At 36.0% G+C, this 15,607-nt stretch overlaps 1 protein-coding gene across 1 annotated transcript; it reads left to right on the top strand.

Moving 5' to 3' along the window:
• Positions 1 to 13,045: 13,045 nt before the first annotated feature.
• LOC107488700 (dehydrodolichyl diphosphate synthase CPT3-like) lies at positions 13,046 to 13,609 on the top strand. The gene has a single exon (XM_016109473.1). It carries the CDS (start codon positions 13,046 to 13,048, stop codon positions 13,607 to 13,609), a length of 564 nt encoding a protein of 187 aa, XP_015964959.1.
• The last annotated feature ends 1,998 nt before the right edge of the window (positions 13,610 to 15,607 follow it).

Below are 15,607 nucleotides of genomic sequence, written 5' to 3'. Positions count from 1 at the left end.
AACTAAAAACTAATAAAAATATACTAAAAACTAACTAAAACATACTAAAAACAATGCCAAAAAGCGTATAAATTATCCGCTCATCAATGTTCTCACCCCTCCTACGTTTTTCCCCTTTCAGGATATGGACGTAGAAGTTACGAAGAGTTTATTTAGTTGTTGTTGAGATGCTCTGTATTGTTTTAGTTATGGTTTATTGTACCCTCGCCTTTATCTTGATATATTCTGTAAGAGGGATAGGCATTTTATTGGATAATGCTTGTAATATTAATTATTTATATATATGTATATATATGGATGTACTCTTTCTGAGTTTTTGTAAGTTGTATGGTATGTATGGATGTATGTTGTACGGGTAGCCGGAAGCGTGTGCTTTGGTAGTTAGGGTGTTACATTATGGTATCAGAGCAGTCTTTCCTGTAGAGCCTGAGGAATGGACCGACTATGCTTCAGTTGCATGCTCTGAGTGTTTGTCATGTAATAGGTCTTGTCGGATGACGAGAATTAGAGCTTTATGCACATGACGGTCTATTGATTAACGCTGTTAGTGTTGCATTGCATAACTATTGGTATTAAGTTTGGCCGGCTTAATGCTAGTGAATTATGTATATGAAAGCACTAATGGGTTATCATAGCGATATACGAGTTGAGTAAAGCGAATCGCGGGTTTTGGGAACGCTGGAAACTATTTCTCGAGGCTATTTAGTTGTGTGTCTTAAATTTTGTTCGAGTCGACCTGTTCTTTCATATCCTAACTTGAAGTTCTTGCTTGCTAGTCCTTTTTAAAAGTAGTTTGACTTTTCAACTCTATTCCTCTATTCATATGCAATCTTGTTTGATCTTAAGTGCATATGCTTGTTTGAAATCCTTGTTGCATCTATCTTCCTCTGTTTGAGTTCTTCTTATTTCATGTAATCTTTGGTATAGTTTTGAACTTGTCTTAATACGTTGTGCATTTTAACTCCTGATTTCGAATCCATTATTAGAGAAATTGTTGATTTAGTTTTTCTCTCTTTCAACAGTGATCACAGCCAATTTTAAGATTTTATAAAAATTGTTGTTGACTAAATATACACTTATCTATATGTGGAACTCTGAGGATTCATTATACAGTTTAACAACTATTTATTTCTAATACCTTGCCTGTACTTTTACTGGTTTGCAAAACTGCATTTACTTTAAATTACAATTTGACTTTCTAGCAAATTCACTATAGTTCCAATGTACATCCTTATTTGATTATGTATTTGGGTATTTTTCAAAAAATCTTGGAAAGAAAGGATTTTTCACTTTTATCCCGGTTGAGTTCATTTGATAAACTTTACCTAATTTATTTTCGATTTGAGTTGGATTTAGCATACCACATTGTTTATGCCATTGTTATTCTTTTGAAAATGTTGGACTCATAGCTTTCTTCTTACGAACGGACTAAAGTATCTCTTAAGCCTTCCATCTCCATGAATGTCATGCTTGACTTTGTTTTTAACTGATCTTTTACATCTTGTGAACATTACCATTGATCTTGGTTTTTCCTCCCTTGCGAATCTCATTCTTATGTGAGTCAGTTTGATTCGTTTCAAGATTAGTGCATCGTTTATCCTCTTATTGTCTCTACAAGAGTTCTTAGTCAAAGATTTATCCTTGAGAAATTACTAATGGTTGAGTTGTCTTTTCCTATGACTTTTGTATTCTTTTGGATCAATTGGAAGCTTGTTTGATGTCTCATGCCTAGTGGATCTTGTTTGAACTACTTTGATTTAAGATCTTTTCTTGTATGGCTTGACTCTTTTTAAGACATCCTAATTTTCTTAAATATCCTTATGAGATGGTGATTTCAAGTATACTTTTGGAGGCTTGTTTCAAACTTTGTTTGAGGAAGTTTTAGATTCTCCTTGAAGAAATTCTAAACGGAAATTATTTTCTGTTGCTTGATTGAGATTTAAACCATGGTTCAATTTTGACAAAGTTGTTTTAAAGTTGGGATGCGCTATTTTAAATGAAGTTTTGAAAGCTTCCTTATTGAGTAGAAACCTGTCCGTTTGTGACGCACTATTTATCTTCTTTACCAATTTATAAGCAAATTTTCACCTCGAATCTTCTTTTCTGAGTAGAAGTTTAACTTTCTCTTTCATCCCTACTATAATTTCCTACATGCTTGTTTAAATATGAACTTTGAGAATTTTGAGCAAGCATTTGATTTTTATTCTGAGTTTTATGATTGCTTTTGGTTAGGTTGTGCACCTAATTATCTTTCTAGCATATTTGAGGAAATATTTTGGCTCTTAGCCAAACTTGTGTGTATTTTGTTTTTTTTTAAAAACTCTATATAATCTACTTCAACATGAAATTGAATTAGAGCAAAGACACGTTTATGCTTTTATTACTCTCTTGAAGGATGTTTGTTGTTTAACTTCTCTTTCAAACTGCGAAGTGCTTTTTTTTTGCAAGTTTTCAATTCTTTTAAGAACAATGTATTTGGAAGTATTTTAATTATGCTCTTGAGTATGTGAGTTTTTGTCTTGGATTTGAGATATTCTTTTCTGTAAATCTTATACTTCTTCGGCTCAGCTTTAATTTGTTTCAAACTAATGCGCTGATTTTCTTCTTATTGGTCCTGTTGAATTTCTTTGATACAAGGGTTACCTTTGAAGTTGTCAATTGATTTGTTCTAGCAAACTTCATTGCTTGAGCATCTCTGTTTACCTGGAGTTACATACATTCTTTCAGATCTATGAGTACTATCCTTAACATTTGACTCTCCTTTCTAAATCTTGTATCCTTCTGAGTAGACTCGGGAATTATTTTGATATCACGTGTGACTTGTAGACGTAGTAACGCGATGCGTTAGTTCTTTAAGATGTGATATGTGTATACGAAAGCTGAAGCGGTAGGTGCGCAACGTTATGAGTTGTGGGTGTTTTGTTTCTTGCAAACGAGCTTGTGGGTGTTAGGCATATGATCGGCTATGAGGTTGTAAAGTGATTGATGGAGTTGGAAAGTTGAAGCCTTGAGGTTGAAATGAGATTAGTGTGCGGATGTTAAGCACGTCATTTTGACCCCAGCCTGTTTTATAGCCTCGATGCCTTGCTTTACTATCACCTGTTTGAACTATGTCATCTTTTTGCATTGAGCCTATCTGATATCTTCTGCTTTACACCATGTTTTATCCCTATATTTGAATCTTATGGTTACTCGGTATTTGAGCATTTACACATATATGCTAAGACTTCTTACTTTTTTAAAAGTATTTGAAAGTACTAAGACCATGTATGATCTTATGTATTACTTTAATTTTCGAGGACGAAAATTTTTGTAAGGTGGGTAGAATGTAAGACCCAGAACTTTTGAAAAGTCTTATTATGATCAAGTCTTAAATCATATAGTTATTTATAGCCTTAATTTCAGAAATTATTTTATTAAAGATAATTAAAGCAAGTTTTGATTTATTGAATTTGAAATAAATTATGATCATTATCCAATTTTATAATTATTGGATTATTTTTTATATTTAGATTATAAAGTTGCCAGTTATGAAATAATAAGGATTTTGTATGATTTGGATTAAATAAGTAATATTTTAAATATTAATACTGCTACTTTGAAAAATAAAGGATTTAATTATACTATTTCTAATTATTTGATTTGGACATTTTATTGAAAATAATTTGTAAAATTGAGGAGCAAATAGTATTTTTATATATTAACTTTGTTGGATTAAAATTTGTTCCTAATACTATATTACCCCTACTTTTATTTGAAATTACAAAAGTAACCCAAACCCTGAAAACCCTAACCCGACTTGTTTCACCCACACCCAATTCCCTAATGCTACAGCAGCAGCAGCTGCTGCCCCTCTCTACCCTAGACACACACACACACACACGCACGCGGAGACAACAGGGAAAGAAAGAAAGAAAGAAAGAAAGAGCAATCGGAGGAGAAGGAGGGGAGGGGGCCGTTGTCGCCACCTCCATCACGCGCTACTGCTGGTATGGTTCCACCACCGCCAACGCGTCCTGCGGAGTTGCCGCCTGTCACTGTCACGAGCCCCCTAGCCGTCGCCGCAGAAGCCTCCCTCGCTGATGCCACGAACTGCGAACAGAGGAGAGAGAGAGGTCAAAATAGAGAGCTACGCGAGGAAGGGGGTGGTCGTGGGTCGCCTCGTCGGGGCTTCCGTCATGCCCTGCCGCTCGCCGACACCGATCAATGGAGGAAGTGCAGCGCCACCGTGGGTCCATTACCGTCGAACTCAAGGCCGCCTAGTCACATCGAGCAGGAGAGACGGAGAGAGCTGAGGCGAGCTGGGAGTCCGACCACCGCGCCCAGCCACTGTTCGCATCGCCTCCATTGCAACCGCCGCGCCCAGACACGCCACTGCTGTGCTCCTTGCCACAGCGCCGCTGCCGTTGCTCACCTTTCAAAGTTGCAGTACCGCCACTGCTGGGGGGTCTGTGGTGTACGGAATTGTTTACTCCCCGGCATGGCTCCAAAACTTGGTGCACAATACCATGATTCACACGTCTCTTCACAACTCTGCACAGCTGACCAGCAAGTGCACTGGATCGTCCAAGTAATACCTTACGTGAGTAAGGTTCGATCCCACGAAAATTGTTGGTTTGAAGCAAGCTATGGTCATCTTGTAAGTCTCAGTCGGGCAAATTCAAATGGTTATTGGGTTTTGATAATTAAAAGATAAATAAAACATAAAATAAGATAGGGATACTTATGTAATTCATTGGTGGGAATTTCAGATAAGCGTATGGAGATGCTTTGTTCCATCTGAATCTCTGCTTTCCTAGTGCCTTCATCCAATCATTCATACTCCTTTCCATGGCAAGCTGTATGTTGGGGGATCACCGTTGTCAATGGCTACCGTCCGTCCTCTCAGTGAAAATGGTTCGTCTACGGGTTACGTAGGGCTAATCATCTGTCGGTTCTCACTCATGTCGAAATAGGATATAATTATCCTTTTGCACATTGTCACTGCATCCAACACTCGCGAGTTTGAAGCTCGTCACAGTCATCCCATCCCAGATCCTACTCGAAATACCATAGACAAGGTTTAGACTTTTCGGATCTCAAGAATGCTGCCAATTGATTCTAGATTATACCACGAAGACTCTGATTTCACGGAACTGAAAGGCTCTATTGTCAGAAGAGGCAATCATGCGTCGTGAACCAGGAACTCAAGAGATATACATTCAAGCTTGCTTTCAAGTAGAACGGAAGTGGTTGTCAGGCACGCGTTCATAAGTTGAGAATGGTGATGAGTGTCACATAATCATCACATTCATCATTTTTTGTGCAAATGAATATCTTAGAACAAGAATAAGCTTTAATTGAATAGAGAACAGTAGTAATTGCATTGATTCATGAGAAACAGCAAATCTCCATACCTTAATCTATGGTGTGCAGAAACTCCACCGTTGAAAACACATAAGTGATGAAGGTCCAGGTATGGCCGAATGGCCAGCCCCCTAAACGTGATCAAGAGATCAAAAGTGATACAAAGATAGTCTCAAAAATGATTCCAAAGATGAAAATACAATAGTAAAAGGTCCTATTTATAATGAACTAGTAACCTAGGGTTTACAGAAATAAGTAAATGATGCAGAAATCCACTTCCGGACCCACTTGGTGTGTGCTTGGGCTGAGCATTAAAGCTTTCATGTGTAGAGACTTTTCTTGGAGTTAAACGCCAGCTCTGGTGCCAGTTTGGGCGTTTAACTCCAGCTTTTATGCCAGTTCTGGCATTTAACTCCAGAAAAGGGTAGAATCTTGGCATTTAAACGCCAGTTTGCGTTATCAAAACTCGAGCAAAGTATGGACTATTATATATTTCTGGAAAGCCCAAGATGTCTACTTTCCAACGCAATTAAGAGCGCAACAATTGGGCTTCTGTAGCTCCAGAAAATCCATTTCGAGTGAAGGGGGGTCAGAATCAAACAGCATCTGCAGTCCTTTTTCAGCCTCTGAATCAGATTTTTACTCAGGTCCCTCAATTTTAGCCAGAAAATACCTGAAATAACAGAAAAACACACAAACTCATAGTAAGATCCAGAAATGTAGATTTTGCATAAAAACTAATAAAAATATAATAAAAAGTAGTTAAAACATACTAAAAACTACCTAAAAATAATGCCAAAAAGCGTATAAATTATCCACTCATCAGTCTACCACTGGTCCGATCTGAGGGAGAGGAGATGCAATCAGAAGAGCAGGTAAGGAGCTATCGCCGCTCCTGCCAGCTCCTGGGTGCCGTTCAAACCGCCGCGCCCGCCGCCCAAAACTTCGCTGCCGTCGCCGGAGAACTCTACCGGTAAGGGATTTAATTTGTGGTTTCGGTCATTTTGGATTTTGAGAAGATTTTGATGCTGCGCGGTTTTTATAGTTGATCCACCGGAGCTACTGGCCGCCGCTGGAGCTATTGTTGGGGCCGGTTCAAAATCGCAGCTGCTTTGTTTTGTTAATTCAGTGAGTATTTCTATTTCGAAAGCCTCGCGTTAGTACCTTGTTATGATTGGTTAATGAATATGAGTTTTGATAACGTAGGGTCGAGTCCTGATTGTTATATGTTGTGATTAGAGTTGTTGAGATTGTTAAGAAAGCAAGTGGAGTCGAGTTGTTGGCTGCGGTTGATTTCGAGTTAAGGCGAAAAGGACTTATGAGGCGTTTGGATTATGGATTTGCGTTTTGAGATAGGGGTGCTTTTCGAAAACTATATTTTTATATTTTAGAATTATTACATACGGATACTGATGTGAGACAATGTACAATAGGTGATTGTATAAGTCTTATGTGATGTTGATTGTCTTGGATGAATGTAATTATATGTTTGAACGGATTATTATTTGGTTTTGATGAATGAATTGTTGCTGAACTGTTCCTTTAAAGCTTTGGAAACGAGTTTAATCGGTTGATAATGGTTTGATTTTGAAACAGTTTCCTTGAGATATGAAAATAAGATGTTTGTTGGATTTAGCTTGCTTTTGAACTGATTTCTGGTTTTGAACTGTTAAAAAGGATTGTGGAACAGTTTAGTTGGGACCCGAACCGGGTGGCAAAGTCCCAGTTTTAAGGGAGATGCTGCCGAAATTTCTATAAAATTCGAGTCTTTATTTGAAATGTTATTTGGGAAAATTATGAGTTTAATGCCTTTCCTATTTACTTGGAGGATTGTGAATGTAGGGCTTCTTTTATTATCTTTACTTAGAAAAATTATGAAAGCGATGAAGCTACGCTTTGGAAGAATTATTGAAAAGAGAATTATGATTTTCCTTATTTTCCAAGAAAAACAGTATGTCCTTGGGTGCAAGTCATTCGAAAGAGAATTTTGCTTTGAGGTTGTTTTAAAAGGTAAAACGGGTTTACGTTTTTTTCTATTAAACATAAAGATTGCCCCTCGGAAGAGTTTTTGTGATTTTAAAAGGATTTGGATTTCAATTGATGAACCTCATTATTCTGACATTTTAAATAAGCTTCAGAGTATCTTTTGAACTCTAGTTTAGCACAACAAAAATGATTCTCTTAGCAGTTTGAAACGCTTCAGATTTAATCATGGAATTGAGGCCGGTTTTGTTTAAGTAAAGGAAATAGCTTTGAAAGGAGTAATTAATTACATGACTCGGTTTGGTTTAGATCCTATTTTATTACTCAAATCAGGAAGCCAAGGTTTTAATGATTTTAAGAGAATTTGACAGGATGAGTTATCTTAATCTCCCATAAAGACTTGAGACTGTGCCGATGGACTTTTGTTATAAAATCCCATTGTAGGATGGATGATTTTGAATGTTTCCAAAATGAATCTTTAACTTTTCATGGTTTTGGAAGTTTTGGAAAGAGGATGCCAAGAGTGGCTTTGTTTTAAAAAGGAAACCTACCCTGAGAAAAAAGGGACTTATGAGTCTGAGATGATTTGAGAAATGGAAACTTTAAAGCCAAAGCTAAAAAGAGTTTAAACTTGATTTCAAAGTGAAATGAATTGAGAAAAAGTGATTTATGGCTTAAATGCCGATTTTATGAATTTGATGATGTTGAATGGTGGAAGTGCTATTTTGTTATGAGCCGGAATGACTGTGTATGCTATTGAATTATGGCTGATTGCCGAATGAGTTATGAGTCGTATGGATAACTATGAATTATGAATTTAAGCCGGATGGTTGAGATTGATGTTGATCCATGGCTGAGAATAAATGCATATATGCTGAGATATTGATAATTGTGATTTTGCACTTCCACTATCTGAGACACGAGTTCCCTGGAAGAAAGTAGTGGCTAGCCACCACGTACTCCAGGTGGAGACTCGAGACTCTGATGACCCTATGTCGTAAGGGTGGCCGGGCACCGTGAAAGCCTCGGATGAGCTCGCCCCCGTGAATATACACCAGTGAGGGTGTTGGATATGGATTATGATTATGATCATGATAATGATCGAGAATAACTCGAGTTGGGGATGCACGACAGAGGGACAGTCCAATGGTTAGCTACGAGGACTTGTCGGGTTGGCTCTATAACTGACAGATAATATCATCAGCCACTAGGACAGGCATGCATCATATGCATCTATGTGACATTGTTTGGGTGTGCATATTGTACTTGGTTTGCCTTTGTGACTACTTGTGATTAACTGCTAATTGTTCTACTTGCAATAACTGTTTCTTTGTGCTTGCATCTTCCTATTTGTGTTTGCTAATGAGACTCTATTGGACTGTGGTGATTGGTTGTTGGTTGGATTGTTTGGACCTAGGGCCGTGGTTGAAATGAGATGGACCGATGGTTGGTTTCGGTTTTGTGTTTCTGATTTGGAAAAGTATGAAAGGCTAATTTGTTTTAGCATAGATAAACCTTTTGAAAGGCTTTTGAATCTTATTTTAAATGAACAGTTTTCCCTTTCAGAAAAGATTTCCAATTTCTCTTTTATTGTAAATCGTTGTTTTTGAAAAGAGGCATAAGACGGTTATTAATCACTGGGACGGTTTATCTTCACGTATTATATTACAGTAATTCCCAAAAACCCTCTACTGAGAACCCTTTCAAGGATGATGTACTCACCCCCACTATGTTTTTCCCCTTTCAGGATATGGACGCAGAAGTTACGAAGAGTTTATTTAGTTGTTATTGAGATGCTCTATATTATTTTAGTTATGGTTTATTGTACCCTTGCCTTTATCTTGATATATTCTGTAAGAGGGATAGGCGTTTTATTGGATAATGCTTGTAATATTAATTATTTATATATATGTATATATATGGATGTACTCTTTCTGAGTTTTTGTAAGTTGTATGGTATGTATGGATGTATGTTGTATAACGAAAGTATTTTGGGAGCGGTATTGCGGTTTAAAGTTTTAAACATGCTCATATTTTAGTATTAAATAGTATAAGAGTCATCGTAATGTCCGAGCGATCAGAATCGCGCAGTCGGAAACGTGTACTTTAGTAGTTAGGGTGTTACAATTATTGGCCCCTACTAAATTTTCTCTAGCTTCGCCCCGCTAAGCACGGAGATGCGATATGTAAAACGCTAAGTATAATCATAACAACAATTAATAGGAAGAAATGCATAGTGGCATAATGGCATTTAAAACACAAAAATAAACCATACTGACAACGTATTGAAAAAAATACATAACATAATAATAATATTAACATATATTCCTAAAACAATAATAATGTGTATTAAGCATACAACAATTTTGGCATTTAACAAAAAAAATTTACATTGCGATATACTAAGTATACAAAAAATCGTTTTTTGGTGGTTAGCATCAGCAAATGACATAAAAAGAGATACTCCATAGCCCACACCACTCCTTTGTATGTCAATCTGAATCATAAATAGAAAGGCTTTCAACTAAGTCCGATTGCAACTTGTATGCATTGCAAAAGGCTTTCAACCAAGCACAAGTTTAAATTCAATGTGGTTGGAAATTGGTTTAACTGGGATATATATGCTTCCCAAATAATTACGTTCCGTTACAAATTCTATTAGTCAGAAAAAGGACCTATATAATATAAGAAAGTTTTCACATATTCCATTGCACTTTATTGAAACACTGCTATACCTTGTCTATTAAGCGTTTGATTTTTTAATAAAATAAATATAAGGTTCAAATTGACAGGGTAGTTTCTCATATGGGAGTCTTTCTATGTAGAACACTGTAGAGACTAGACGTGTTGCTCCCTTCACCCAACAATCCATGTTTATAATACCAGCCTTGTCCTCCTGTGGTTTGATGGTTAGCGAGGATGCTAGCCACCTGTTATTTATTATGGGAGCCGATCAATGGACAAGCCAAGGCGAAGGTACGTGTGGTTCTGGGTTCACTTGAATGTGTTTGACAGCTATGAATTTCTTTTAACAAAATTTTTTAAAATGATTGCCACGATCAAGGTTCTGAAAATCGGACCGGACCGGCCAGTTGAACCAGTTCAACCGGGAACTGGTGGTGCAAGCGGTCCGGCCCTCCCTTTATAATCGTTCGAAAGAAAATCGGTGCAAAACTGGTGAACTGGCTGAGAACTGGTCGGTTGGGCCGGATCGGTAACCGGCCGGTTCAGATAAAACGGCATCGTTTTTAAACTTGTAAAAAAAAAAAGAAATGGATCCACCAATCCAGTGATCCCTCGTGACCCAAACCCCCCTTCTTCCCCCAATCATTCATTCATCCATGTTCTGGAGAACTCTGAATGAAAGAAACCCTAGCCATGTTGCCCTCCGCCTGACCCAGCTCCTCAGCGTCGCCATTGATGAGCAGATAATTTATACGCTTTTTGGCATTGTTTTTAGGTAGTTTTTAATAGGATCTAGCTACTTTTAGAGATGTTTTCATTAGTTTTTATGCTAAATTCACATTTTTGGACTTTACTAGGAGTTTGTGTGTTTTTTTGTGATTTCAGGTATTTTCTGGCTGAGGGACTTGAGCAAAACTCTGATAGGAGGCTGACAAAGGACTGCTAATACTGTTGGATTCTGACATCTCTGCACTCAAAATGGATTTTCTGAAGCTACAGAACTCCAAATGGCGCGCTCTCAATAGCGTTGGAAAGTAGAGATCCAGAGCTTTCCATCAATATATAATAGTCCATACTTTGTTCGAGTTAAGATGACGCAAACTGGCATTCAACGCCAGTTCCATGCTGCATTCTGGAGTCAAACACCAGAAACACGTCACAAACCAGAGTTAAACGCCAAAAACACGTTACAACCTAGCGTTTAACTCCAAGAGAAGCCTCTGCACGTGTAAATCTCAAGCTCAGCCCAAGCACACATCAAAGTGGGCCCCGAAAGTGGATTTCTGCATTTAGACTTATTTTTGTAAACCCTAGTAGCTAGTTTAGTATAAATAGGACTTTTTACTATTATACTAGTGTCCAATCTCTGGATTATCTTTTGATCCTTTGATCACGTTTGGGGGCTGGCCATTCGGCCATGCCTGGACCTTCACTTATGTATTTTCAGCGGTGGAGTTTCTACACACCATAGATTAAGGGTGTGGAGCTCTGCTGTACCTCGAGTTTTAATGTAATTACTACTATTTTCTATTCAATTCAGTTTATTCCTGTTCTAAGATATTCGTTGCACTTCAACATGATGAATGTGATGATCCGTGACACTCAACATCATTCTCACCTATGAGCGTGTGCTTGACAACCACTTCCGTTCTACCTTAGAAAGAACGAGTATCTCTTGGGTTCCTTAATCAGAATCTTCGTGGTATAAGCTAGAACTGTTGGCGGCATTCATGAGAATCTGGAAAGTCTAAACTTTGTCTGTGGTATTCTGAGTAGGATTCAGGGATTGAATGACTGTGACGAGCTTCAAACTCGCGATTGTTGGGCGTGATGACAAACGCAAAAGAATTAATGGATTCTATTCCGACATGATTGAGAACCGACAGATGATTAGCCGTGCTGTGACAAGAGCATTTGGACCTTTTTCACTGAGAGGATGTGATGTAGCCATTGACAACAGTGATGCCCTACATACAGCTTGCCATAGAAAGGAGTAAGAAGGATTGGATGAAAGCAGTAGGAAAACAGAGATTCAGAAGGAACACAGCATCTCCATACACTTATCTGAAATTCCCACCAATGATTTACATAAGTATTTCTATCTTTATTTTATGCTTTAAATTATTATTATTTTCGAACACCATTATAAACCATTTGAATCCACCTAACTGAGATTTACAAGATGACTATAGCTTGCTTCATACCAACAATCTCCGTGGGATTGACCCTTACTCACGTAAGGTTTATTACTTGGACGACCCAGTGCACTTGCTGGTTAGTTGTGCGAAGTTGTGATAAAGTGTGATTCATGTTTGAGAGCACCAAGTCATTGGAGCCATTGTTGATGATCACAATTTACGCGCACCAGCCGTCTAACCCAGCTCCTCTTCGGCTCTTCATCTTCGTTGGCTTCTCGGCACTGACCCAGGTTAGTGGCTTCTCTTCTTCATCTTCACTTTGGTAGTCTTCTTCAATTTTTGCTCCATTTCTGATTTTTCTTCAAGTCTGCTTAAATTTTTGTTCAACTCTGCTTCAATTTTTGTTCAAGTCTGCTTCGGTCTTGGTTCAAGTCTTCTTCAATTTGTTGAAGTTTTGATGGTCCTTGAAGTTTGGTTCTGAATGTTTTGTTACTCTGTTTTCTAATTGCCGTGAATGTTTGAAATTTTGTTACTCTGAAAGTTTGGTTCTGGATCTGTTACTCTGATGGTTTGAAGTTTGCTGTGAATGTTTGAAGTTTTGTTACTCTGATGGTTCTTTTAATTTTTCTCTGGTTACTGATGGCTTTGTTTAGTTTCTAAATGCTCGGTTCTTCTTTTTACTTTTATTGCTGCTTCTTTTTTCTTTCTTCTTTTGTTTCTTACTGATTTTCTGTATTGCATTTATGTTTGACATTGTTATTGCTTTAGCTGTTGAGCTTGTATCTTGATAATGTGATTATGTTGCTTTAACCCTTTCTAATGCTAACTTATAACAAAGTTTTCTTCTGGCAGGTTTATCTTAGACACTTTGAGTTGCATTGCGGAATACATCCATGCACAAAGATACTGGAGGTATTACAAGCAACCTACTTGGAGGTTTATCCAGCTGTCTTAGGAAATGCATATTCGGCATATTATCTATGGGTCCTGTGCCACATCATATTGCTTTTATCATGGACGGGAATCGAAGGTTTGCAAAGAAGAGTAACTTGGCTGAAGAGATTGGTCATAAGGCTGGATTTTCATCTCTCATTTCCATGCTTAGGTATTATTATGAATTAGGAGTGAAGTATGTAACTGTCTATGCATTCAGCATCGATAACTTCAAAAGAAAGCCCAAAGAAGTGCAATCCTTGATGGAATTGATGCGAGAAAAGATTGAGGAGTTGCTTCAAGATGAAAGCATTATCAATGAATACGGTGTTAAACTACATTTTATTGGAAACTTGCAGTTATTGGCTGAACCTGTGAGGATTTCAATGGAAAAGGCAATGAAGGTCACTGTCCACAACAAACAGAAAGTATTGTTAGTTTGTGTAGCCTTAACTACCTCATTTTTTGGTGCCATTCCTTTTATACTATTTAACTTGAGTTTGTATATTAATAAGATTATATGAATTTGATTGATGACATTTAATGTAGTTTTTTAAATTTGAAAACTATTTTAATATTTATATTATACATTTTTTTGATTAAACTATCGGTTAGACCGATTGGACCAATAAACTAATAAATCAGTAATTAGAATGATTTGATGACCGGTCCGTTTTTCCGAACTTTGGCCATGAAACGCTAAAAAATAAATACTGATTACTATGATACGTTAACAAATAAATACGTATTGATTTAATACATATAACTTGTGGACTATATCATCCGCAGAAATAATTTATTGTGGTAAAAATATATTATATATTCTTTAATATTAATATATCCTTTAAATTAATTATAAAAATACTTAAATATTCTCTTAAATAAATGTATTAAACGCGTCTCTAAAAAAACAGTATTTTATTATTAATATTAAAAAGACTAAAAAACTTTTTGTCTTAATATTGTTTAATTGTATTTCGAAAGACTTGTATTCTACTTTAAAAATATTAAAATATTTTCAAAGTTCATTTTAAATAATTAAAATAATTTTTAGCATTTATTTTAAAAAGATTAAAATATTCTTTAAGCAACATTTTTAAAATTACTAAAATACTACTTAAAAAAGAATAACTACCCTTTTAGAGTAAAACGTTGTATAATTATATTACACATTGTAATTTTGATTTTTTTATAAAAAATTAAGGTTGAGAAAAATAAACTTATTAAAAGATTTTAAATAATAAAACAATATTTTAAGGTTGATTTTCAAAATACTATCATTTTAGAATTAATTCATATTATTTTATTGTATAAGAAATTAGAAACTAGAAATTTCATGTTAATTTTAAAAACAAAAAAAATAGTTTATTTTAACACTATAGAAAGTCGTCGGAACCGTCGAATTTAGTAATGAATAAATCTGATGGTATAAATTTTGTTGGTAATTATTTAGCGGCATATTTTTTTGTCTGCCGCTAATTACTAACGAATTTAGCAGTGGATATAAACTTGTAATCGGTGAAATTTGATGGTAATATATTATTTATTAATAATTAAATTAATAACTGCTAGCCTGACAGTAAACTTAAATTTTATTTTTTTTAAGAAATTAAATTTTAACATATAATTTTAAAGATTTAAATTCAATAATGATTAAACTAACAAAATTTAAAATTTTACAATTTACCATAATAATTTCTTTAAAACTTTTAATTCAAAATTTACAAACAACTTCCAACATCAAAGTTTCAGTTTCACTCAACTCTCATACCCAATCTTCTCAAAATACCATATTCTCACCTTTCTCCCCAAATTTAAGTAAATAACCAGTGGTGACAACGACAATAAATATTGGGGTTAGAGCAGTGTAGGGTTAGAGTTTAACAAATGCTAACAATATCAAAAAAATGAAAGAAGGAAGGAAAGAAAACATACATGGATGAAAGAGAAAGAATAGCGTCGTAGTTGACGAAGGCAAGCAGCGGCGGTGGCAAACGATAGAGGTAGCAATTCGCAGAAAGGAAACAAGTACTACAAAAAATTACTAGAATAGTGACCGAAAAAATTGGCTGCTAATAGTGACCGATTTATTGACTGATATAAGATTTCTAAGACAAAAAAAATGTTGGTCTTAAAATCGGCCGCTAAATTACATTCAGCGACCGATAAAATTTTTATACAAGTAACATAAAGTTAGTCGCTAAAATCGGTCGCTATTTTTTAACTTAGCGACCGAATAAATAACTAAAATGAAGAAGTAACGCTTGGGAATGTTGGTCATAAAATCGGTCGCTATTTTTTAATTTAGCGACCGATTTTACAACTAATAAAAAATAAGCTAAAACAGATTGGTCGCTAAGTAAGTTGTTAAACTGGTAATCGCTAAATCAATTGCTAGTAATTAAGATAGCGACTGATTTAACCACTGCAGTATAATAACGTTATAACTAATCGGTCACTAAATCAGTAGCTAATTTAAAATATTTAATGAATTACTCCACCCTCCGTAACCCTAACTCACC

Source organism: Arachis duranensis, chromosome 5, assembly GCF_000817695.3.
Source record: "Arachis duranensis cultivar V14167 chromosome 5, aradu.V14167.gnm2.J7QH, whole genome shotgun sequence".
NCBI classification, from domain to species: domain Eukaryota; kingdom Viridiplantae; phylum Streptophyta; class Magnoliopsida; order Fabales; family Fabaceae; genus Arachis; species Arachis duranensis.
This window is presented reverse-complemented; position numbering and strand designations above follow the sequence as displayed.